The 25,073-nt window shown below is 37.1% G+C and overlaps 1 protein-coding gene across 4 annotated transcripts in view; it reads right to left on the reverse strand.

Annotated features, from left to right (window-relative positions):
* LOC149580404 (3-hydroxyisobutyryl-CoA hydrolase-like protein 5) overlaps positions 1-25,073 on the reverse strand; it is a 72,223-nt gene that overhangs the window by 30,301 nt on the left and 16,849 nt on the right. For all 4 annotated transcript variants that reach the window (XM_089790616.1, XM_089790623.1, XM_089790628.1 and 1 more), the window contains exons 3-11: positions 20,956-21,039; positions 20,709-20,777; positions 20,529-20,589; positions 19,670-19,743; positions 19,189-19,272; positions 18,736-18,820; positions 18,321-18,406; positions 17,946-18,067; positions 17,713-17,773 (exon numbers count right to left, since the gene is read on the reverse strand). In XM_089790616.1, coding sequence (XP_089646742.1) covers positions 17,713-17,773; positions 17,946-18,067; positions 18,321-18,406; positions 18,736-18,820; positions 19,189-19,272; positions 19,670-19,743; positions 20,529-20,589; positions 20,709-20,777; positions 20,956-21,039 — 726 coding nt within the window. The remainder of the gene's footprint in view (positions 1-17,712; positions 17,774-17,945; positions 18,068-18,320; positions 18,407-18,735; positions 18,821-19,188; positions 19,273-19,669; positions 19,744-20,528; positions 20,590-20,708; positions 20,778-20,955; positions 21,040-25,073) is intronic.

Consider the following 25,073-nt stretch of genomic DNA (forward strand, 5'->3'; position numbering starts at 1 on the left):
TCTCAAGGAAAGAGGACACATGATGATGATAGCATTGAGAGTAGTACCGATGACGAATGAACAACAGTCCAAGCCCTGCAACGAGAAATGATGAGAATGATGAAAGAACTAAAAGATGAGAAAGAAACTAATAAAGAAAGCAATGAACTATGGTGTACAAGAGTGCAAAGTTGAAGGGTACACAATAGGTAATTGTCCTAAAATTATGTGTTGTGAGATTTTCCAAGTGATGGGCCATTCAAAAAGAAGTGTCCATATAATTTGAAGACTAGAAGCACATAATTACTCTTCACATAGGAAGAGTCCACTCCGTCAGAACCCCAAAATGTATCGCCAAGTGGCCATGGAAATCAATGGCAGAATCAAATACCATATGACCCCAAAGGATTCCCTATCAGAAAGTGTTGAATGTGTAATGAGTGGCATCACTTCATATGGGACTACCAAAGAGGACAAAATAATATGAGCTTTTTGGGCAACTGGGGTGGTCTAAGGAAGCTTGAGGACATTGAATGCCCAAAACAAAAGGGAGTAAATATGTTGGACGTGACGGAGTTGTATGAGGAACTACTTGCAATCACCAGACTCCAAACCAAGATGACAATATATACTGACCCCAGTACAAAGAAGGAAAGACTTCAAGAAGCCAAGGTTGACATTGATTGAGGATGGCGGAGGAGAGGAGAGCTTCAAATGATGCCACTAGTACTTCACTACAATCAAAGTTAGAGAAAACTATCATGAGATAGTTGTTGCAAGCCATTGTAGCAGCATAGGTATTTGACCTCTTGCAAACTATGCCACAACTAAAGATGGTCATTACCAATGCAGTTGGTAACGACACAATTGGCCAAGAGAATGACAAATTGATAGAGAAGCCAATAGAAGGTCTAGCCACTGGCTTGATGCTCTTGATGATAGGCATTGGGAGGAACCCAACAGTTGTCAAGATGGAGATAATGGGGCAGAAGTTGACAAATACCATTGTCAGTGAAAGCTTGGGAGTCAATGTGTTGTCAGAGGAAACTTGGAAGTGCTTGGGAAGCCAACACTTTGGCCACCAACCTTCCACTTGGTAGGTGTTGATCAACACGACATCAGACCACCCAGGATATTGATGGCACAAAAGGAAAAAATTGGCACACAATGTTTTTTCCTAGATTTTGTAGTTATCCCATTGAAAAAGAAGGCATATGACGTGCTTCTTGGTAGAGGTTGGTTGATTGTTGCCAAGGTGAATCACAATTGGAAGCAAAGCACACTCTTCATTGAGAGTAAAGAGGGGAGCACGTCATCAACCTAAGGAATCACGTAGTGAATGAAGCACTGTCATCCTCGGACTCAGAGGTTGAAGATGGCAAGTGGAGTATGCAAAGTAAGAGAATGAAACCAAAAGACGAAGAAATAATCAAGCTGGAAGACTGCTAAGAGGATGAGTCTCTAAATGGGCTATTTCACTGGCAGATGGAAGATTATGAAGCCTTCCATATCAAGTGCAATATGCTACATATTCAAGAAGTGAATAAAGTTGGTGGAAGAACAAAGAACACTACTTTTGTCTAGAATACTAGGAGTACAGAGAGGAAGTGGCACATTGAGGATTCACTAGGGCACAATATTGTCATACCAATGAATTCAAACGATGAGGATTGTAAAAGATCGCTAGGTGACCAACTGATTTGAAAAGTGAGCAAAACAAGAATTGAGCATGGAAGAGAGAAAGAATTGACTGAAGGCAAGTATAATTCAAAGAGACAAAGGGAACTTGATAACTATAAGAAAAGGGACTACTCCATATAGGAAAGGCACACAGTGCTATGTAAAGTTACTTAGAGAACAATAGAAATGGCATATGGAGTTGAATGAGAAAACAAACAAAGGAGGACGTATGACATAAAGATCAGATTAATGGACATGGAAACCGCCATGGCACCATGTATAGAAGTCCCATTTGCAAATCGTGCCAATGAATCATCAACCATAAGTTATATGGAAAAAGCACAAACCACGCTGACCATACGACGTATGAATGGAAGTAGACAAAAAACAAGTACACAAGTTGGCCACACGGATAGAGGAGACAAGTACGCTAGTTGACCGCATAGTAACAAGAGAAACCACCAAGGAGAAGATACAAAAACCATTGCAGCTGAACAAAGAGGAAGCAAAAGCCCAAAGGGGAGCCATACGAATAGAGGTGAAGTAGAGTCATATGAAGGGGAGAGGAGTCATACAAACCATACATTGTAGAGTAAATTCGTATGAAGGGAGAGAGTAGTGAGGAGAAGCCACACTATGACCGTATGAATTGCAACCTACAACTACCACGCCAAACATCCATCACGCAGGAAGAGAGACTATAATTGTACAAACTGTACCGTACAACTACAGGCCAAATATCCATCATGCAAGGAGATATTGTGACCGTATGAACTATATTGTACGACTACCAATCCAAACATCCATCACATAGGAAGAGAGACGTTGTGACCATACAGATTGTACTGTATGATTGTCTGGACAAACAGTCCTCACACACAAGGTCATTGTATGACTGGCATCTCCCATGGTGCAATCATATGAAGCTGCATTTTACAAACAAGAGTCGCATAATAGAAACATAAAACCATTGTACGATGCAAGCAGCTGTATCCATTAGACAACACAAGATCAATACGAGAAGATGTAGAACATACATCATACGACCTATGCTCATAAGGAGGTATCAAGGTTGGACTACAACGCAAAGAATTTAGAAAGACCGTACGATTGGTGCAAAAATGAGAGTATGTACGTGCATCATACAGGAGAAGATTGAAAAATGCAAGGTTAGGAGTAGATCATACAGTTGAGGGGGATAAAGACACAATGGTGAAGGCTAGTTATGGAGGCTCTATATGAGAAGTTATGAAATAAAATATGAAGTTGGAAGTGACCAAAGGAATGCATCACAAGAAAAAAATTCAGAAAAATGAAGCACACCACAGTGTTTGGTGTAGTTTTGGAGGTGCTAATGTGGTCTTGGTGACAGGGGCACGCCCCTTGCCCTGCCCTATGCCGCAACAGGGAGCATGCTAGGGTGTTGCTCTCGGACCCTGTGAGGGGCACTGCCTGTCAACCCTACTAGGGGCACTGCCCCCAAACCCCTGCATGGTGTGTTGCTCTTGACCCCACTGGGGGCATTGCCCCTAGACCTCCATTTTATTTTTGAAGTACACTGCAACTTTGAGTTTATGCAGTACAAGTCATTATCTAAGCTCTTCTCATTAATCTTCCTAGATATTATTTGATGTATACTTGTCGTCTAGAAGATGACCTTTGTTTTTGGGGGGGCAGGGGGGGGGGATGATGTAGTCAGCATAAAATGTGTATTGTTATGAATGATAATATTGATTATCCATCAATGTATTAATTGTCTGTATTAAATTTGTTAACACTATTAGGCAGTTGTCATGTCCTTTAAATATGTCATATACCGCCAAGGAAGGCAGCATGGTAGGATCGGGTAAATTGTAATCCTCAGCGGACCATCTCTGGTCTTCTTCTCTTTGATGTATTCACATGTTTATAACGACATATTTTACTCCTGTATCTGATATCTGTATTATTATTTCTTGTATGCAAATTACCAGGTATAGCAGTAAATATTGTTATAATGGTAGTGAGCCTCTGGTTGCAAGTCTAGAGCAGTAAGGTTTTACTATCTTTGTAATCAGACTACATACATCAGTGAATTATCTTTGAGGGCAAACACTCATCGTGCTTTTTCCCAATTTGGGTTTTCCACATAAACATGTCTTGGTGTTCATGTGTTATTGTTTATGTTCATTGTTCGCTCAATAAGTTGTGTGGTGTATAATATTGGTGATTGATTTTCTAAAGATTTTAATTTCTGCTGATTAACCCCGTCCTCGCCCCCCCCTCAACCCCCCAACCCCACCTCTTAGCATCCAATGTATGTTCGCCACAGCTACCATATCTCTCGAGGGATTGTGAATAATTTTCCCAAACTGCTCAAGGATTCTAGTCTGCATTTCATCCATTTATCAGTAATGGAGTTGTAGTTTTAGATTTTAATAGCTAATTTGCACATACTGTTTTTCTGTCAGAATCTCTCCAATTTTCTACATGGGGGATACTTCATGTAAAGGCTTACTCTACAAGTGTATTGTAAACTGTTTGATTTACTAAATTATACTTTGGGCTCCTTCAGAATTTGGAATTCTCTTCGGAAGGGGTTTTTCCCACATACACCTTGCATTATGTGATGTCCCCAATTTGAAGTTGGGCCGCCATCACAGAATTTTAATTGATAGATAAGTTATTGAATAAATAATAGATAAAACTATTAATAAATAAAAATAAAAGATAACTTTCTTGAGGCCAACTTTAGTAACTTGTGATAGTTATTTTCTGTCTTGGCCAACCAGGACTAGTGAGCAGTATGTAAGGCATGATATCTCTCGCTCTGCATTAAATGAATGCTCAGATTCTGGGATGAAAACACCAGTAATCCTTGTAGTAGGGCAAAATCCCTGCCTATAGTATCTTCAGTGTCTAATATTTCATACCTCCATCAAGATGACTAGCACGACTTTGTAGGTTTAAACTGATACATAGAGTGCATGAATATCCTAGCTGTCTACCTAGAGCATAGAAGGGAAGCCAATATTAGATTTTTTCCAGAATACTACACAGCATCAAGCAGGCTCAGAATCGTATTGCTGTTGATATGTGCCACTTTCAAGGCCCACATTCTCAATCAAATGATCAGCACAGCAAGGCCAACACCCTGTGGAGACCCAAGATAACCAGTATGATGCATTTCTGAATGATATGGTTATATATGTGTGAAGTTTGCATTTGATTTCAGAACTGCAATTATTGCTTCAGCTTATATGAAATGTATGCCTACACTGAAGTTTGGTTGTGATTTAAATTGTGCCTCACTGAAAATACTGCCGTAAATTTAGCTATTATATCAAAATTTCAATTTCGGTCTATTCAATGTTATGGTATTGTTTACTTTATGTTCACGCGTTTCTACTTTCTGTATTTATACATTAGATTGGTGTAGGAAGTATTTCCACATAACTTGTTTCCTTTTAGTTGGTATAAGAACTTGATCACCTTTGATTCTAATTGTTGAGTAGAGGGTTTTTATATTGATCTATGGTGGAGTGAGAGCATCTGCAAAGTAATTTTTATCTTCCTACAAGGGAGATGTCAAGCACAGCCAAAAAATAGACACAGAGAACTTCAATGCCAGTAATCTTCAGTTGTAAAAATTTAAGATGGAGGATATACTCACAGGTAGAGATCTATGGGTTGCAAGATCTAATACAATGCTAGGACTTGAAAGGCAAAAATGCCAAGGGTCTTATGAGACTATGTTTGACAGATTCAGTTCTTTTGAATGTGCATGAACTATACCACAGCAAGACTCAAGAAAAAGCTTGACAAATTCAATAGTCTAAATCCCTAGTGAATAAATGATAAAGACAATGAGTCTACAACCAATGATTTGAACACCTTCAATAGGGCAGTTGACCAATAAGCTTTGTTGGAGTTAAAATTGGAGGATTTTCTATGTCACTACTATGTTCTTTGCCTAATTCACAGAACCACCTTGTGATGGCCATTGGGAGCATTGCTACAAAGTTCAAGATGGACGAGATGGTCACACCATTACTTTCTAAAGAGTAGTGAAGATAAACCTTTGAAATGGCTAAAGTGGCCTGTGCTGTTTTTGGAAGATCAAAAGAAAAAGACAAAAGGAAGGATGTAAAGAAAAGAAATTCTAGATCTACATTTCATGGAAGATCCAAGTCTCCTAGTAAATCCAAGATGCTATATCGGAACTAGATTTCTAAAAGTATTAGAAAGATGAGAAGAAGACGAAAAGGAACAAGAAGAACGATTTTGAGGATGAACTTGATAAACCCTCCCAAGATGATGGTGTTGCCTTTGTTGCATCCTTCGCTACACATGCATCAGAAGATTAGTGGCTTATTGATCTTGGCACATCTTTCCACATGATCTCACATCAAAGTTGGTTCACAACAAATGGAAATTCTAATGACATAAACATCATTGTTCGTGAAAAAGTTTTGACAAGATTCCCCGATGGACAAGTCAAGGGAATCAACGGTGTGCTACATAGCCTTAGTTTGACATGGAAGTTTGGAACCTTTTATCTGTCAGTAAATTGAATGATGCAGATGTGTAGGTTGTTTTCTCAGGTGGAGGGTGTAAGGTGATCTACAGGGCTAAGTAAGCGTGTTCAAATTGGCACTGTTTCTTCTTGATGCATGCACATCTGAATGAAACAATTCAACAACAATGAAGAAGTCTACAAGTTTCTCACCTTCTTCATTGGAAGCAACAACAAAAAGGTGTACTTCATCCACTTCCAATGGTCATGCTTTCGAGGCACCTAAGGGTAATCATTCTTTGGAAAAAAAAACTCCCTATTAAGAAAACAATGTTATGCACCAAAGATTTTCTATATATGTCAAAAAAGTCTTTGGATCTGTAGTGCCTGCCCCTAGTCTACATTTTCTAGTTACATTCCTGATATCATTGCCAAACTCTTTTAGGCCAAATTATGTTTGATGATTAGTATTATTATTTTAGAGATTATCAGATGATGTTTTACACTCAGTTTATTATATGATGAGATTACTTGGTACTCTATATTTCATGCATGTATGATGATTATTCAATGGTTTCAGTTATCGATGATGATTAGTTGGATGGTTTATTATTCCATGTGCTTCTTATGGATACTTACCCCATACTACATGTGTATGGTGTGCGTGTTTGTTTTATTTATGTATGGTGTTTCTGATGTGGTTAAGGAAGGGAGTCGTAGTCACCTGCTAGCCGGGATCTACACGATGCACCACTTCCTGCAATTGTCTGTTTAGCTTAGAATATTGCGTTTGTACATGCGTGGAATTTTATGCAGGTTGCAGGTACCGGGTATCGACTTCTCTGAATTGTCAGGATGAGCGTACCCTATCGCACTGTCCCAATGGTAAGAGAGGGGAGATAAACTCTTAAGTCCAATCCCTAAACCCTTTAGCCAATTGTCCTAATTGATAATTAAGACAAGTACCTGAGTTAAGTACCCTCCGAATGCATCAAATGATGTAATTTCGGGATTATAACCCTTTTTGTTTTGATTAGTATATGCTTTTCTTTGTAGGGTTTTCGTATGTTGTTATATGAGTCCTTGATGTGTTTTCTATTAATTAAGTCTAATTAAAAAGATTAATTAATGATTTAATTTAATAGAGAATTATTATGATATCTTTATATTTAATTAATTGAGAAATTAATTAAATAAAAGAATTAAATTTGGAGATTAAAGTTCAAAGATAAATTTAGAACAAGATAATATTTATTTAATTTAATAATAATATATTTGGAGTTCATTTTTAAATAAATGCTAAATATTATTGTTATTTAAATTTATTAAATATGTTATCAATTAAGTTCTAAAATAAATTAAAAAGTTGAAAGATATTAAATTATTAAGAATTCTAGATCGCATGATCTAAGCATGAGTTTAAATATGAGAATTAAATTAAAAGATTAAATTATAGAAATTAATAATGTTTTTTTTAATTTCTTAAAAGTGCACATAAGATTAAAGTAATAAATTAATTTAAAATAGAAGTCAAGTGGAATATTAAATAAAGTTATTTAATAAATCAACTTAATGTGCATGAAAGTTGAATGCAAAATATAAGAAAAGATAATAAAGGTTAATTTGGAGTTAACTGAGTTGCGCAAAGAGTCTTCTCGGGTAAACGCACAATTAGTGCCCCGATTTGAGGAGAAATTGCTTATCACAACTTTGGGGGTTCATTTTTGGGAGATACGAAGTTGGACGGGAATTTTTGGGGAGACAATTTTTGGAAGCGAATTTCAGAAAGTTGATACCAAGAAAGTTTTCCAGAGGAAGGTTATTGAGAAGAGCGAATTCTTTTACAGTTCCTGGAGATTGCATAATAGCATCAGGATCAGGTAGGGTCTTGTGTTTTCGATTATCGATTTATTACGCAATTATCCTTTCCTGTCTTCTTCGTGTCTGGGGTTTGTAAATCTGGAATTCTCTGTGATGAATGTTAAAACATTACGATATTGGAATTTATCAGATGCTTGTCAATAAACTTCTGTATACATAAGATTTAAATGGGAAGGGTTGAATCTAAGACTGAAATTTTAAATTAGAAGTTCGGTTGGTTGGCTTATATTTTCTATATCAATATAAGGAAGAAAAAAAGTTTTCAATATATATATATATATATATATATATATATATATATATATATATATATATATATATATATATATATATATATATATATATAGATTGAAGATCAATAAATTTTATTATAATGATTATATTGTTTTTAAAAATATATATATATATATATATGCATATATGTAAATTTTATTTAACAAATTTATTGATATACAAAGTCTTATATAAATGAAAATAGTTTTAAAAAAAATATAATAAAATTAAATTAAAAATATATATATATATATTGGGGAGGGGCGGCTTAACCACCCCCTGCCCCCTTAATTATGCAGCAGGCGACTGCTGTACGCAGTCGTACCTGCTGACGCAAGACGACTGCGACAGCAGTCCTGCCCTGCGTATACAGCAGGCAGCGATTGTTAAATCGCTTATGTTTTTTTTAAAAACAATTATATTTGCCATTCGAATTTCAGGGTTGGTTATATGTTAATTTTTAATATTATAAATTATAATTAATTTTAATAATTTTTAATTAAATTAAATTTATGATATTATTTATTATTAATTTCATTATTAAATTTCATTAATATTTTATAATTTGTTATATTAATAATAAATATAATATATATTTAAGTAAAATATTGATTAATTTAATTAAATATGATTTAATATTTAATTAAGAATAGAAGTTATTATTATCGAGTATTTAATTATCGATTTTAATAAAATTGTAATTATTTTATTTAAATCATTAATAAATATTATTTGATAAAATTGTATAAATGAAAGTTATTAATGTGGGTTTAAATAAAGATGATTTAATAAAGTCATGATTGTTTTATTTAAAATCATTAAGGATCATTTTTATAACTTAATAAATAAAAGATTATCCTTAGAATATTTTTTTAGGGTAATTGTACAATCATGTAAATATAGAAATGGTTAATTGTAAGGGCTAATTGTGGAAACTTAGTTACTTGAATTCAACATTAAACTGAAACATAAACCTTACCTTAACTCAATAAGATACTTTCAAATCCAATCTCTGAGACTTTGATGTTGTCTTTGTGCTTTGAATGTTATGGGGTTGTTTTAGTATTGACCAGTTTAGGTCATTACCAGAGGCTCGGGGTTGTGATTGTGATGTCATGATGATTTGGTCTCGATCTTTCTTAACCCGACCATGGTAATGTGTTGAAGTGCTCTATGACATGATTGTGTTACTGTTTGTTATTGCTTTCCAGTTTTCCTTGTGTGAAGCTGAGGTGTATGTATTTGAGATACCTAACTTAACCATTTTTGAGTCTCGATCAGTTATATTTGATAACCATTTCTGAGTCTCGATCAGTTATACTTGTATTACTTTCTGGTTACTCATTGGAGAACCATTGGATTTTGTGACTTATCATTGATGCCTTCAATTGCTGATAGAGAACTGTAGTGATCATATGATTACTAATTGATATTATCTGTTGCTCATGAAGAACTGATGTAATTTTGTGGATTATCTTTTATGATGTTTTTCAGTTGCTTGTATAGAACTGAGGTGGTTTTATTATGATTCTTTGATTTATGATTTCATGAGCCTAGGGTAGGTTATCTATGTGTAGAGTCGGGAAGTGGCTTGCAATGGGGGTCGGAGCCCTAAGAGGCTGCCTTGAGAAACCCATTGTAAGTCGTTTTTAATAAGTGAAAACATTTACACTAAATGAGAGAAAATGAACCTAACAAGATAATTGTATGTTCTCTCCCATGCCTTGAGTGCTAGTACAGACTAGGATGGGGTAGAGAGAACGCTTGGTTACGACCTTGCATTCCATAGTAGGCCTCGTCAGTACGAGAGGATACTAGTGGCCGCAGGATCAGTAGGGACTCGAGATTCCTAAGGGATTGCTCGAGTAATTTCTACGTGACTTTTGCGATGACACTTTCCCGCTTGCATATTAAGTTTCCTACGTGTCTTGTGGTACCTCTGGGATTTAGATGTCGATCTTTTAGGAACCCTTGAGTTAGCATACTTATAGGATTTCCTGGACTTAGAGAGTATTTATGATTATAGGTTTTGTTATCCTATTTGGGACTTGAGACTATCTCCTCAACGCGGTGGGAGTGGACCATTTAGGTTCCACGCGGTCAGGTGGTAGTGCTTTTTACTCTTACCATTGAGATCCGTTCCGTGGTCACCGTGGCTGGAGTTTTCGTGATTGGCATTTACCTTCACTATGTTCTTGGATTATTATGATGGATGGTTAGATTTTATGATAGATGTTTTATCATTATGGATGTATGGATGTATCATGTATGGTGAATAGTTTCATATATTTTTACTGTACTTTGTATCATGGATTTGAGGATGTTGTATCTTGATCTTTACATATGTATATTCTTTTAAGCCTTTCATACCCTGTGACTTGTACAGTGGATGATTGAGCATTCCGAATTAATTTGCCGAGAGGCATTCGGAACAAATGTATATTATGGACATGGGACTTTCTGATTATTCTTTCATATGTATGGGATAGCTGTTAGACTTAGATTTAATTAAATTTAAACGTGACTCAACGTCTTGGGATCTTTAAGAAATGTAACTTACAATGTATGTTTGTCGATGATTACATGTTATTGCTTCCGCTACTATGTGTTTGATGTGTATGTTATACTTTCTTACTTTAAAAAAAAAATGTTTAGCAAACTTAGTGAAACTTTAGGTTAATTCTTTTGGATCCATTGGCGGGGCGTTACAGGATCATAAAAATAATAACCTTATTAAAGAGTTAAATGATTGTAATCATGAATTCATTTTATGCTAACCTTGTTGTAGTCAGCATACAATGCCTATTATAATGTTTGATAATATTAGTTATGTGGCAGGGTATTAAATGTTCATATTAAGTTCATTGTCACTCTTAGGTAGTTATGTCTCAGTTGGTTGACAATTGTGTTCCTCTTAGCAACCATCAGGTCCTTTAAATATGTTGTGTACCATGAAGAAAAGCGGTATGGTATAGTTGGATGAACTGTAATCCTCGATTGACCATCTATAGTCCTCATATATTCATGAGCGAATAAAGATATGTTTTACTCCTATGTCTGGTACAGACTGCCATCTTTACTATTATTTCATGTATATAATTTCCTAGTTACAGCAATTAGCATTTGACATTGTTATTGGGGAAGAAATCAGGTCATAGTTGCATGATTCGTGACCTGCAGTCCCGATAAAGATGAGAAGAGATCAAAAGGTGGTCAAGACCAAGGGATCAGAGACCTTTAAGGATTGTAGAACAAAGCGAACAAAGAAGGAGATTATGAGAAACATTTAAGGAAACTCTAGTAGAACGATTCCCAAGTCAGAGCTCTTTTGTTAGCCAAAGTCACAATTGGTAAGAAAGGAAACCATCTGACAAGGAAGGCACAAATCGTACGTGGAGGGAGTGGAAGGATATTGCCAGACACTTACCACTTTCAAATGAAACATATCCCAGCCTTGCTGACCAAGCAAACAACCTATTCATATAGTCAACATCAAACAAGGAGTACAGAGGAACCTTGAACTAGCTGACATATTCCACCACACTGAGAGTCTATCCATCTCAAGAAAACCTAGAATTGAACACCAGACACGGATTACTGGAACAAGTTAGAGCTTGAAAGCACCCAATGTGTTCGAGACATTGTAGGTGGATGTGTAGAGGATGGACACATTGCCAAGAGTGCAAGGAAAGCACCAGAACGTAGCAATTGGAGCAATACACCCAGGTCCAACACAAAACAAAGCAAGCAAGTGAAATAGATGGTGACTGCTTCGAAAAGTCCAAATGTGGTTTGGAAAAATTGTCGAAGTTCACAGGGAACAGGTCAAAAGATCCTATAAGGCATTATAAGACATGTGCGACAATTTAAAAAGAAAGTGGTCAAAAGGACAAGGACTATTGGTTGAGAGCATTTCCAACAACTCTATAAGGTACAACCATAGATTGGTTCACAAAACTAGATGCTCCATCCACAACATCTTGGGACGCACTAAGGAGGGCATTCAAGGTTGAGTTTAAGCTGCTACAAGACGACAATGTCGCTGAAATTTATAATACCAAACAAAGAAACAACAAGAATATATGAGCTTACCATCATAGGCTCAAGGAATTCATGGTCATTTTAATCAACAAGTTGATGAGGTGATTCACTAAGGGTTGATTCTCTCATTGCACAAAAAGATGAAAGTTGTGTCTTTGTCCTCTTATGTCGATGCCTACAATCAAGCAATAGACATCGAGAGTGAGAACAAGGTATCCTCTTGAGGGAAGACAAAGATGGACGATGATAAGAGTACCGAGGGTAGTAGTAATTAAAAAATGGACAGCAGTCCAAGCCCTATGGCAGCATATTATGAGAATGATAAAAGAATTAAAGGTCAAAAAGAGACTAATAAAGAAGGTAATGAACAATAGTATATTGAGTGCAAATAAGGGGCAAACAAAAGATAATTTTCTTAAAATGATGTTTTGTGAGACTTACCAAGTAATGAGTCATCTAATAAAGGAGTGTCCATAAGGTTTGACTAGTACTCTTCACAGGGAAAGTCCACTCAATCGAAAGCGAAGAATGTACCACCAAGCAATAATGGAAATCAACGAGGACAAAATCAAATACAATGTGACTCTAGAGGACATCCTATCATACAATGTCGACAATGTAGTGAATGGGACATTTGCGAGAAACTGTCAAAATAAAAAAGACAATGTACGATTATTGTGCAAATGGTGTGGATCGGGTGATTATGAAGATTGTTGGACTAACCGCCAACATTTCCCTTCGAGATACATGACATGGCCTAACCGCCTCCTGCGTTCTATAAGTCTAGTGGTTGTATCAACCATTGACAGGTCGATCTTTTGATACAACGATAACACGAGCTTTTAACAAGTGGTATCAAAGCTTGGTCATAGGTTTGAATCTCCTTGAATAATGTTGAAGGGGGAGTTGTCGGACTAACCGCCAACATTCCCCTTCGAGATTCGTGGCATGGCTTAACTGCCTCTTTTGTTCTATAAGTCTAGTGATTGTATAGGGCATTGATAAGTCTAATCTTTTGGTGTGATGACAAGCCTAGCTTGTAACAAAGACACCGATTGTTTCAAGCAAAAGGGTATTAATGTGTTGGGCGTGAAGGAACAAGAGGAGGCAATTCTAGCAATCACAAGAGGACAAACAGAGGTGGTGGTGTAGCCAAACCTTCGAATGAAGAAGGAATGACTTAGAGAAGCCAAAGAAAAAGTAGAAAAACTCATGACAAAGGAATGAATAACCTCCAATGGAATTGCAAGTATATTACCGTGATCTAAGTCAAAGAAGAACATAGTTTGGCATGTGCTACAAATAACCTTACCCATCAATGTAGCACATCTTCAATCTATGTCGCAACTAAGAGCAGAAATTACAAACACAGTTACTGACAACACAACTGGCAAAGGCCCAAAACCAGTGTAAGCCATAAGAAGAACCAATAGTAAAACCACCACCCAAACGTAACCAGGCTATTAATCCCATGTTGACAGTGAGCATCTAGAGGAAGCTAACAATCATCAAGATGGAAATAATGGGGAAGTTGACGAAGTCTCAAGAATAAATGTGCCAGAGGATACATGGAAGTGTTTTAGAAGACCAACAAAATTCCACTTAATAGGTGTCAACCAACACGACATCAAGCTATTGGGAACATTGATGGCACAAAAAAGAACAATCAAAACACAACATATTAATTTGGAATTTGTAGTCACCCCATTGCAAAAGCTGTGTGAGGCACTCCTTAAGAGAGGATGGTTGATTACTACCAAGGCAGATCACAATTGTTAGTGGAACACACCCTCAATCGAGAGTGAAGGAAGGAAGTATGTCATCAACCTAATAAATGAGACAGTGAGCAAGGAGTTATCATAAGACAGAGAGTCCAATATGGACGAAGGAAGGAATGGTACGTATCCAAAAGATAAAGGGACGCTCAAATTGGAAGATTGTTCTAAAGATGAATCGAGTTCCTTGACTAAACTATTTCAATGGCAAATGGACGACTACAAGGTATTCCTTTTAACATGTAATTTTCTTGGAGCCACAACTCCCTATGACGAGCAGCAAATGAAAGTGTGTAATGCTATGGATGAAAAAATTGATAGTACAAAGATGAAAAATGGAAAGAAAAGGCAAAGTCAATTGTTGAAAATTAAAAAATTAAAAAGGTCAAGATTTGTACGTAATTCTCTAAATGTCTTGGTACAAACATCGACCAACATGGTACAACACTCATGTGTGGTTGGACTTTAACACAACATCATTCCATATAGTCAAGATCAACACAACACCATTCTATAGGGCTCAACTCAATGCAACAATTTTCAGTACAGCCCAAATTTGTTCGGAATCTAACACTCGTACAACATTTTGGTTGAGTTACTAGGACCGTACAAATATGGGTATAGGTAATCCTTCACCGTAGGGCCCTTGCTCTTAATTCTACTATACGGGCTTCCATACCTATTTGCATATGGCTACAACCACATCTAGCACGTCACTTAACTATTGTACGACCTACAATTCCTCTACAGATGCAAGTACAAACTTTTCAAGCACATCCCTCAAATACTATACAACCTCCAAGGATACAATTTCATTTTGGAATGGTACGAAATCAAATTAATTGTAAGGAAACTCAAGTGCGGAAATAGCTTGCTACACTAATCCCTTAAGGAAAGTATTGTGCAAATTCCTATTAAATCCTTACAGTTTCAGATTAAATATTATGTAAACAATAATATTGCAGTCAACCATGAATACAGAAAACAGATAGAGAGAGAAAATACATAAACACAAAGATATGTCGATGGGGAAAAACCTTTCAATAAACCAACCCCACCCCTCCAATACCTGCACAATGTGTTATCTTCAACACAAAGGTTACAACACACTTGCAATGCAAGTTCTTTCAGGACACGGAAGACTAATTCAGTAGCAAACAACAATACACTTCCACACTCTCCTATCTACAACCCTAAAAAACGCTTATATCATGCGCTTTTAAATTTTTAGGGCAACTTCCAAAAAACTGCCATATTAGGGTTTTACCATTCTCTAGAAAAGCAGGAACCCAAAAAAAATTTCGAGGGCGATGCCACGGACCTCGTGCACTAGATGGAGACTCGAGTGTATAGTACTCAATGATCAATTTGCCACATGCCTTCACGTCTTCACCCATCATCAAAACTTCCAAAGATAGCTCTTACGCGTCATAGGAATTCGTCATAATTGTTTCAATCATGATCTCCTTACACACAATTCAAGATGCTGACACATGCAAGTGGAGTGACACATCAACATGCCAACTAGACATGTACACTCACACTTGACTACATTATTTGCAAAAAATACATTTACAAAACAAATAATAAGAATAGGAATTATCCAAGGTTGAGACACCTCATTCCTAACATTAATTGCATCATTTGGAAACTTCTAAACATTGTACAGTTTCTCCAACATAACCTCATATGGTAGTCATATTTGCGTACATACACCATTTCACCCTACACTTCATCTCTCAATACATGAAGATGAATCTATAGTATAGGACACTTTCATGTTACAACTTCAACTGTGCCAAGTCATATGGCCTAATCTTCACATACATTGGCTAAACACTCTAAAATCTCTATTTTCGGGCTTTATCGATATTGTTTTTGGCATCTTAAAATTTTAAGAAAATGATGGGTGCCATGGAGCTGCCCCCTCCTTGTTTGGAAGAATTTTTTTTCTTTTTTCTGCTTTTTTCTGCTTTTTTTTTTGTTGGGGGCAGGGGGGGAGGAGGGGGGGAGGAGATGATTTGGTGAGTGTACAATGCCTATTGTTATGTTGGATAATATTGGTTTCAGCAATGTATTGATTATCTATATTAAGTTGGTTATCACTCTCAAGTAGTTAATATGTGTCAGATTGTTGATGGTTGTGCTCTTTTTGGCAATCGTCTGGACTTCTCAATATGTTGTGTACCATTAAGGAAAGTAGCATGGTATAGTAAAATGAATTGTAATCCTTGGCCAACCACCTTTGGTCTTGTACTCTATAATAAATTCAAGAGAGAATAAAGCTATATTTTACTTTTGTATTTGGTACACACTACCATTTTATCATATTTCCATGTATGTAATTTACTAGATATAGCAATAAATAATTGCGTATATGAAACCAAAATTGTTTCAACTTTGCACTCTTTCTCAAAAGTCTTCTAAGATATTAGACTTGGCACATACTCAAATTTTAGGTCCTCTTAGTGTTCCTTTGATTTCAAAATCTAGATATTATGTATCTTTCATTGATGATTACACCAAGACACAAGTTTATTTTCTTCAAAGTAAAACTATAGTCCTTGTACTTTTTATTACTAATACTTAAAAACCTCTTTAACTTCAAAGCACCTTGAGCTGGCTGATCTTCGGTCATTATTGGTGGACGGTTTGCCCTGTGTCCATTGCTTTAGATCCACTTTGTGAGATGCTGCTAGTTTTATTATAGACTACAGCCTGGCTACAGTTTGTCAATTGTCATTTGTTTCGTTCTTTATTGGTCTATGTAAAAGGATGTGATGTGGAGCCTAATCAGACTCGGAGGTTAATTTCTCTCACTTTATTCAATGCAATTTCCCCCTCAATTATTACTATAGGGGTTCAAGACTGGGTCAAGGGGCAGCGCCCCTTGCAATGGGGTTGAGAGGCAACGTCCCCATGGGGGTTTCAGGGGCAGCGCCTCCAAAGGCTCTAATGACTTTATGATTGTAAAAGGCGTCGGCTGCTATTTTTCTATTGGAAAACTTATTCTAGCCCTAATTTTGTAAGCAGAAAAAAACTTGTATAAAATGTCTTAGGGTTAGGGATTTCATAAAGTATGATGGGCTTGTAGCTTCTTGCGGCAGTATTGAGCTGTAAGGGATTGGGAATTGTAATCATTGGACTTGCTACTGGTGGATGTAACCCAAGGATTGGGTGAGCCACGTTAAATCTTTGTGTCTTGTGTTCTCTTCTTTGCGATTTATTATTTTTTGATATTGGTTATATTTACATGTAATTGTTATTTCTATCCGTGGTTATTCCTAACAAAGGATTAACGCTCGTTCAAAGATTCCCCTATTTACTCTTAGTTGAAAAAAAGTCTGAAGGACTCGCAAAGACAAGAGCAAAGCATTCTTTACATACAGCATTGATGCTATTCTCACCAATTTCCTAAAGGTCGCCTTCCAAAAAAATAAAAATGTTTCACGAGATAACAGAATAATATAGCTATATGCTTCAACCTGAAAGTATCCATATGAAGGTTACTGAAATAGATTCAACTGTGAACAACTTTACATATCATGTAACGAGTAAACTGATTCGATTTGGGGATAGATGACTCACTAAAGATTCTATGATATCCTCTACTGTATCCTTGGAGAAGCACTTATCAATCAATGGAAGACTGCATGGAGACAAAATCTGTCAGCTACAAGCACCATGTTGAAATCAACTAATTTTTAACTACAAAAAGACGCCCAGAAAACAAAATACCCTGATATGATCTACATCCAAACAAGCATAGATGGATCTTTATTTCCTAATCATGTAATGTAAAAATATTGATGAATTGTTACTTATTCAAAATGCTCTTCTCCCCAGGTGCAACTTGAATAGAAAATTCTTCAATAGTGGCCTTCACAGCTTCACGTTCTCCAGAACTCAAGCTGACTAGATGCTTCTCAAGTTCTGGCAATTTCTGGTGTTGGGGAGGAAAGTTATAATTAAATGTGAGAGGACCACTTTATAAGTTTATAGTATTAAAAAATTGCGTTGAAAATGTAATCCTAACATGTAAAAAAGTATATGAAAGTTGTATGTGACGTGTGTATACTCAACAAATATCAGCTTAAGCTCAAGGCTGTAGCAACAAAGAAAGTTTATTGTGCTAGATATCTAAAGCTCTTTTTTAACTGGGTAAGGAACAGAGACATCAAAAGTTAAGACAGTACCTTAATTGGAACATAATGAGTCGCAAGACCAGTTGCAACCATCTCTGCCCCATCAAACCGTGCTCCTGTTAATGCTAAATATTCCCCTGCATAATTAACAGTCCAACAAGAGAAACTGTCAGATTGTTCTCAAAGCAAATGTTTTCGATTTAATAGCGGATATTTCATTCCTTCACCAGCCATCCATGAATTCAATTACAAGTAATTGAAATGCTTGTGAAGCACACATTCTTATATATTAGTTCTCATATTCAATTTCCTTTTGCACTGAAAGCATGCAGTTTCCAACTGTCGTTACAGATACTGCTTGCATCACCTCTTTCAAACATGTATATATATTAAACTCCAGAAAACATTGGATCATATTAAGTGAAACTTCAACAGTGACTGTGCAGACATGATAATAGGTTTGTACCTAGATGTCCTGGAAGACGTGAAAGAATGTATGAGAAGCTGCAGTCCGTGTGAAATCCGAATCCAGCCTCAGGAGTTGCAAATACCTGTTGCAATCATTGCATAGACAGAATATTTCTGAAACAAGATTACATTCTGATTAAAATCTATACAAATTACGGGCTGAGAAGTTTTTGTGGATGACCACATTACATTGTCCATGAATCATCAGATGAGCTCAATGGTTATTAACTGTACAAAAGATAACCAAAAATTGCCAAGATTGGATTAGTTTATTTTGTTGACTGAGTGTTTCCACCTACCGTATGTGCATTCTGTATGAACAGGACCCATAAAAATAGGATTCATTGCTTCATACATGCAGCTAACTGCATTTACAAATGTGTTCAAGACTTACCAATCTTCATTGTTTACAGTATTAATGAAATTCATATCTGGGTTGAAAACAACTCACAGTGTTTTCTGTAACAACTGAAAACGTGGCTGGAACTGCAAAACTTGCACCTCCTCCCATGGCAAGCCCATGAACAATTGCAACCTGATATAAACCAAAATGGAATATTGCTTATAAGATAAATATAGAAACAGAGAATGAGGTAGTATAACTTTTTGTATGATAAGAGAAAAGTTTTGAAGTACAAAATGTTGAAATGTTGTTGAGATCTAATATGAACCATCTGGATAAATGCACACACTTCTAATACATTAACATAAAAAGATTCATGTACATATTTTATTTTAAATAACCGTGCAGCATTCTGCTTCCAAGAGTATAATACAAGAGATTGTCACTAAGTTCCTTAAAACAATTGATTGAAAGCAAGAATTGCATTTGCAGTGCTTATTAGTTAGTTTCCTAGCTCTCACAAGCATCAGAATATTTAAATTTTGTGCTAGGAAAAAAAGGGATTTTTCAACAGAAATAAAAATCTTACCAGAGTTTTCTTGTATGTATGAAGATGGTATAGAAGCCAATACATTCTATAGACAACCTCAATCCAAGATTCATCTGCATAAGACTATTCTTAGATAGAACTTCTCTCTCTTTCAGATTCATCACAGAAAATAACTGACTAATGTAGCATCTTCATCTTTCAGATTCATTTGAAATGATAACTAATTACTCTATTCCTCTCCCTCTGACACACTTATATTCCACAAATAAAAAATAACTGTATGAGAGATTAGAAAGAGATAAGTACACGAGTTCACATTTATATACATGTTCACACCCATTACACAACGTGAGACTCGAAAGACATGATTGCTAGCCCAAAAATGTTTAGTAAACAGGTTGTGAACAAAAGTTCTTGTGGAATCAGATTTGTATCTGGTGAAAGTAAGGTTCTCTCGAGAAGAAGTCTCTCAGTGTCATCAACCTCCCCAAGGAGGGGAAAAATGCAGAATCTTAAAATTTTGAACATGTAGTATGATTAGGAAGAGTTTTTCCCTTAATCCTCATGCAGGAAAGTCCTTTGTCTAATTCAGTCTCATTTATTTATAAAATTATAGGCACGTATGACTTCTGTGGGTTCTTTGGCCTTCTAAGAGTACAAAACACTCTCTCTCTGACAGACACTTACATCCTAATACTAGAATGCACTTTTCCAGAGCTTAGTATAGTCACAAGCAATCAGGGCCTGTAAATGTGAGGATAACCATTACAAAAAAGTAACATTCAGAGTGAGCAGATCTGATAACCGATTTCATTGCAGTAACACTTAAACCTAATATTAAACAGTTTGGATGCTTGAGAAAAGAGATCTATGTTCAAAAGAAAAAAAATTTGCACACCTGTCCTTCCCTCATAAAACATTTTCAAGTCTCCCCCAGCAGAAAATGCTCGCCCAGTACCCTGCAGGAAGGCTGCTGTAAGCATGTGTTGGACATGATTTTATTTTTTAACAATAATATTGCGAGTTTTAAATTTAGCAATTAAATGTTAACATTTACATAATACTTGTATAATTCTACCTTGATTATTATAATCTCAGCCTCTTTCTCATCCTCCCATTTTTCAAAGAGCTCAGCTAATCGGGAGACCTACCAACATGTGAAGTACAATACGATTATGAACCAAGCATGGATGAAATGAATTTCCCTTTCAATAAAATAAAACCAAATGTTTTAGATAAAGCATCTCTATCTTACAAAATGACTTTCCCATTTAATAAAATCAAACCAAATGTGGAAGATAAAGAATGCCTAGGCCCTATCTTACCACTTTTGATGAAATAATATTCAATTTACGAGGACAGTTAAGTGTAACCACCCGAATGTGGCCTATTTGTTCATTGAGGACAACCTGCTACAACATCCAATTTTGTTTCAGTACAGACTATCAATCATAAAATAAATCAGGTAGAGCTCTTGTCAAAGCAGAAGAACATTGAAGAGTGTAAATTTTGAAAAATATATTGTATGTGAAAATGGAAATACAAACCAGCTATTGGCTATCGAAGGCATCTTCACTGCTTTTCGTAAAAATCAAATCAGTTCTTGGGGAAAATTTTCTTGCTTTTGCATAATGCAATTACTTAGACATGCACAATTAACTAATGTTGTCGGTAAAATGTATAGTGTAGCCGACAAGTAGAGTAGTATCCGAACGGGCGCATGACGCTTGAGGCACCCCTTCGGAAAGGTATATGTACATGTCCGAGATGGACTTTAGAATCATCATTGTGATCATTGTAGTCATTGTATTCAGATTGTAATCAGTAAAGGTATATATGAATAAAGTATTTGTTCTGCGTTGAAACATGTTATACTATATGTGTTAAGCTTTTACCCTGTACAATAAACGTTTGGCGCCGTTGCCAGACGGACCTGGAACAAAGGAATAATATGAAGATTAATGCCGAATTTACTTAACAAGGATAGGAAGAAGGCCAAAGATAAGGATGAACTATGTACAGCACAAGACGTTTTAATTTTAGCGCAGCAGGCAGAACGTAGGCAGAGACTTTAGCAGATTGTCGAGGGGCACCGAAGGGGTGAAGAGGCACAGACGGGGGGAGTGCACTCACCTAGTAGGCTAAGGAGTGCCAAGGAATTGCTAGAGGAGAATCGACAACGCTTAAATTTGGTAGAGGAAACAAGGGAAGAGTTCCTTAACCTATATACGCCGAGGGGAGAGTGTTTGAACGGAAGGGAAGCAACTTACACGGCTCGAAGTGTCGAGAGAGCACGAGTGTGGAGTGATCTCTTCGTTCCCAATACACCGAACGAACGGATACAGGCAAAGAATAGAACAAAATCACTTGAAGACTTTTCACCACACAACGCAGTTGTTGGAAACAAGACTGTTATATAGAACAGCGTGGGAGTGTAGAACAGCGCAGGAGCTCAGAACAGCACAGGTACACAAGTACCTCAGAATCAAAGGAAAGTAAGGATGGTAGGTCCTAAAGAAAAATTACCCAAGTTTCACTGTGATGGTTCAGCAGACCCTATCAAACATTGTAAAACATGTGAAACCATATGGACGGCCAATGGTGTGACAGATGAGGATGACTGAGTCAAACAATTCCCAGTGACCCTGCAGGGTGTGGAAATAGATTGGTTTTCCGACACCAGTCCTCAGAAACTCAATACATGGGAGAATGTTAAAAAAGAATTTATAGCAAAATTCAAATTGCTCTTAGATGATAATGAAATAGTGGCAGAGATATATAGTACTAAACAAGGAAAGAATGAAACAATCCGAACCTATGCCAGACGATTGAAAGAACTGATTGGAAAGATGAAGAGTCAACTAGCAAACAATTTGAAAAAACGGTGGTTTGTGGAAGGGCTACAGCTGGCTCTTAAAAAGAAGATGAAGATTGTACCACCGGCGTCGTACACTAACGCGTATACTCATGCCATGGATTTGGAAAGCGAACAAAAGACGAGTAAGAAGAAAAAGCATAAATCCTTTGATTCGGATGATTCATCTTCGGAAAGTAGCAGTAGCGATGAGGAGTCGAACAAGAAGGTGAAAGCATCACAGAAAGACATGCTTCGGATGATGAAAGAGTTCAAGAATTTGAAAAAGAATCCGAATATAGTGAAGGGAGAACTGTGGTGCACAGATTGCAAGGAGGATGGCCATACGAAGGGTTCATGCCCGAAAAAGCAGTTTTGTGACATATGCCAAGTAGCGGGACATTCCCTGAAGGAGTGCCCGTTTAACTTGAAAGCAAAAGGACACCAGCAGGTATTATTAACGCAGGAAGCATCCAACAACAACAATAACACAAGCAATGATGCAACTTCGGTTGGATATCGAAATAATAATAGATGCAGAAGGGGTGGAAACAATAATAATAACGAAGACCAGAGTAGAATACATTACGATGCGAGCAGACGGCCGATGATACAGTGTCGAGCATGCAATCTTTGGGGTCACTTCACTAGGGACTGTCCTACGAAGGAGACGCCACAGCTACTGTGTAGATGGTGTGGTCCAGGGGACCATGAAGATTCAAAATGTCCAAAGCAAGGCGTAAATTTATTAAGTATTGAAACGTGTGATGAGAAGGTACTGGTGATCACACGGGAACAGGCGAGGAAAGCAAAATATTTGAATGCGGAAGAAGAGAAGGAGAGGTTACAAAAAGCTCGAACGGAGATAGAAAAGCAGATAAAAGTAGAGAAGTTACAAGTGAAGGACACTGCAGAAACATCAAAAAGAAACTTGGCAGAGCAAAGCATGGTGAAATAGATAATGCAAATAGAAGTGTCGATTAAACTAAATGACCTTCTGCTCACGATGCCACAGTTGCGTACAGCTATTATAAATATAACGCAGTCACCAAGAGTGACAGAGGAAGCAAAAGATAGTAAGGAAACATCGGCGGTAGCAACAAACCCAATGTTGTTGGCACTTACGACAGGTAGACACCCGACAGTGGTGGAGCTAGGCATTCTGGGTACTGTGCTGACGGATACAATAGTAGATGGAGGATCGGGGGTGAACGTACTGCCGGAAGATATTTGGAAAAAGCTTGGACAACCAACACTATGGCCACCTACTTTCCAGTTACTCACAGCAGATCAGCATGGATAAAGCCGTTGGGAACCCTGATGGCACAACCAGTAACAATTGGGACACAAACCTTTTTACTAGATTTTGTGGTCATCGCATTGAAGAGAAGAGGGTACGATGCCATCCTGGGATGGGGGTGGCTAGTGCAAGCTAAGGTAAAGCATGATTGGAAAAGGAACACCCTATCCATGGAGAAAGGAAGTAGGAGATTCACAATTGATTTGCATACACAAATGGTAGGAGAAGAAGCAGCATCGTCGAACTCAGAAGGCAATGGCGAGAGTGACAACAAAGGGAAAAAGAGGATGGAACCAGATGAAGAAGGGGTGTTAAGATTAGGAGGGTCAACTAATGATGACCTAGATTCGGTAAATGGATTGCTACAGTGGCAAATGGATGATTACGAGGTTTTTCCAAGCTGCAACGTTTTGAGCGTCGACGAAGAAAACGCAAGCAATGAGTTCCCGAAGGAGTACAGGGAACTGAAGTAGGGAGAAGCGCAAGTGGATGAAACACCAGCCCATACGTTCAGTAAAGATAAACCAATGAAGTATGAAGAGCCGACGGTGAAAACAATGAACTTGGGTGATGAGGAAAATGCGAAGAACATTCTTGTAGGAAATGATTGGAACCCATTGTTGAAGGCGGCAGCATTCAAAATATTCATGGAGTACAAAGATGTTTTTGCTTGGATGTATAAGGACTTAAAAGGAGTACCACCAGAGCTATGTGTCTATCAGATACCATTAATCGAAGGTGCAGTACCTGTGCGTAAGCGGCCATACCGAATGAATAAGAACTATGCAACGCGGGTCACAGAGAAAATTGACAAGATACTGGAAGCACGAATCATTTTTAAAGTACAGACAAGTGAGCGGGTATCACCGATTGTGATATCCCTGAAAAAGGACACAACACAGATAAGAATTTGTGTGGATTTCCAATGTCTAAATGCCGTAACAATTAAAGACCCGTTTCCAATACCCTTTATAGATAGCATTTTGAAGGAAGTAGCGGGGCATGAAATTTATTCATTCATGGACGGATTCTCAGGGTATAATCAGATATCCATCGTTGAGGAGGATAAATTAAAAACGACATTCATTGTGGAGGATGGAGTATATGCATACAACAAGATGTCGTTCGGATTGTGCAATGCCCCGGCGACATTCCAAAGGATTATCTTGTACATATTTGATAAAATGTCAGTTGGAAATTTTAAGGCGTTTCTAGATGATTGGTCAATTTTTAGCACAGAGGACAAACACATAATGGCGTTAGGAGAATGTATGGAGAGGTGCAGACGA

The sequence above is a fragment of the Cupressus sempervirens genome, chromosome 1 (assembly GCF_028749045.1).
Source record: "Cupressus sempervirens isolate cs-2001-9-10 chromosome 1, ASM2874904v1, whole genome shotgun sequence".
NCBI lineage: Eukaryota > Viridiplantae > Streptophyta > Pinopsida > Cupressales > Cupressaceae > Cupressus > Cupressus sempervirens.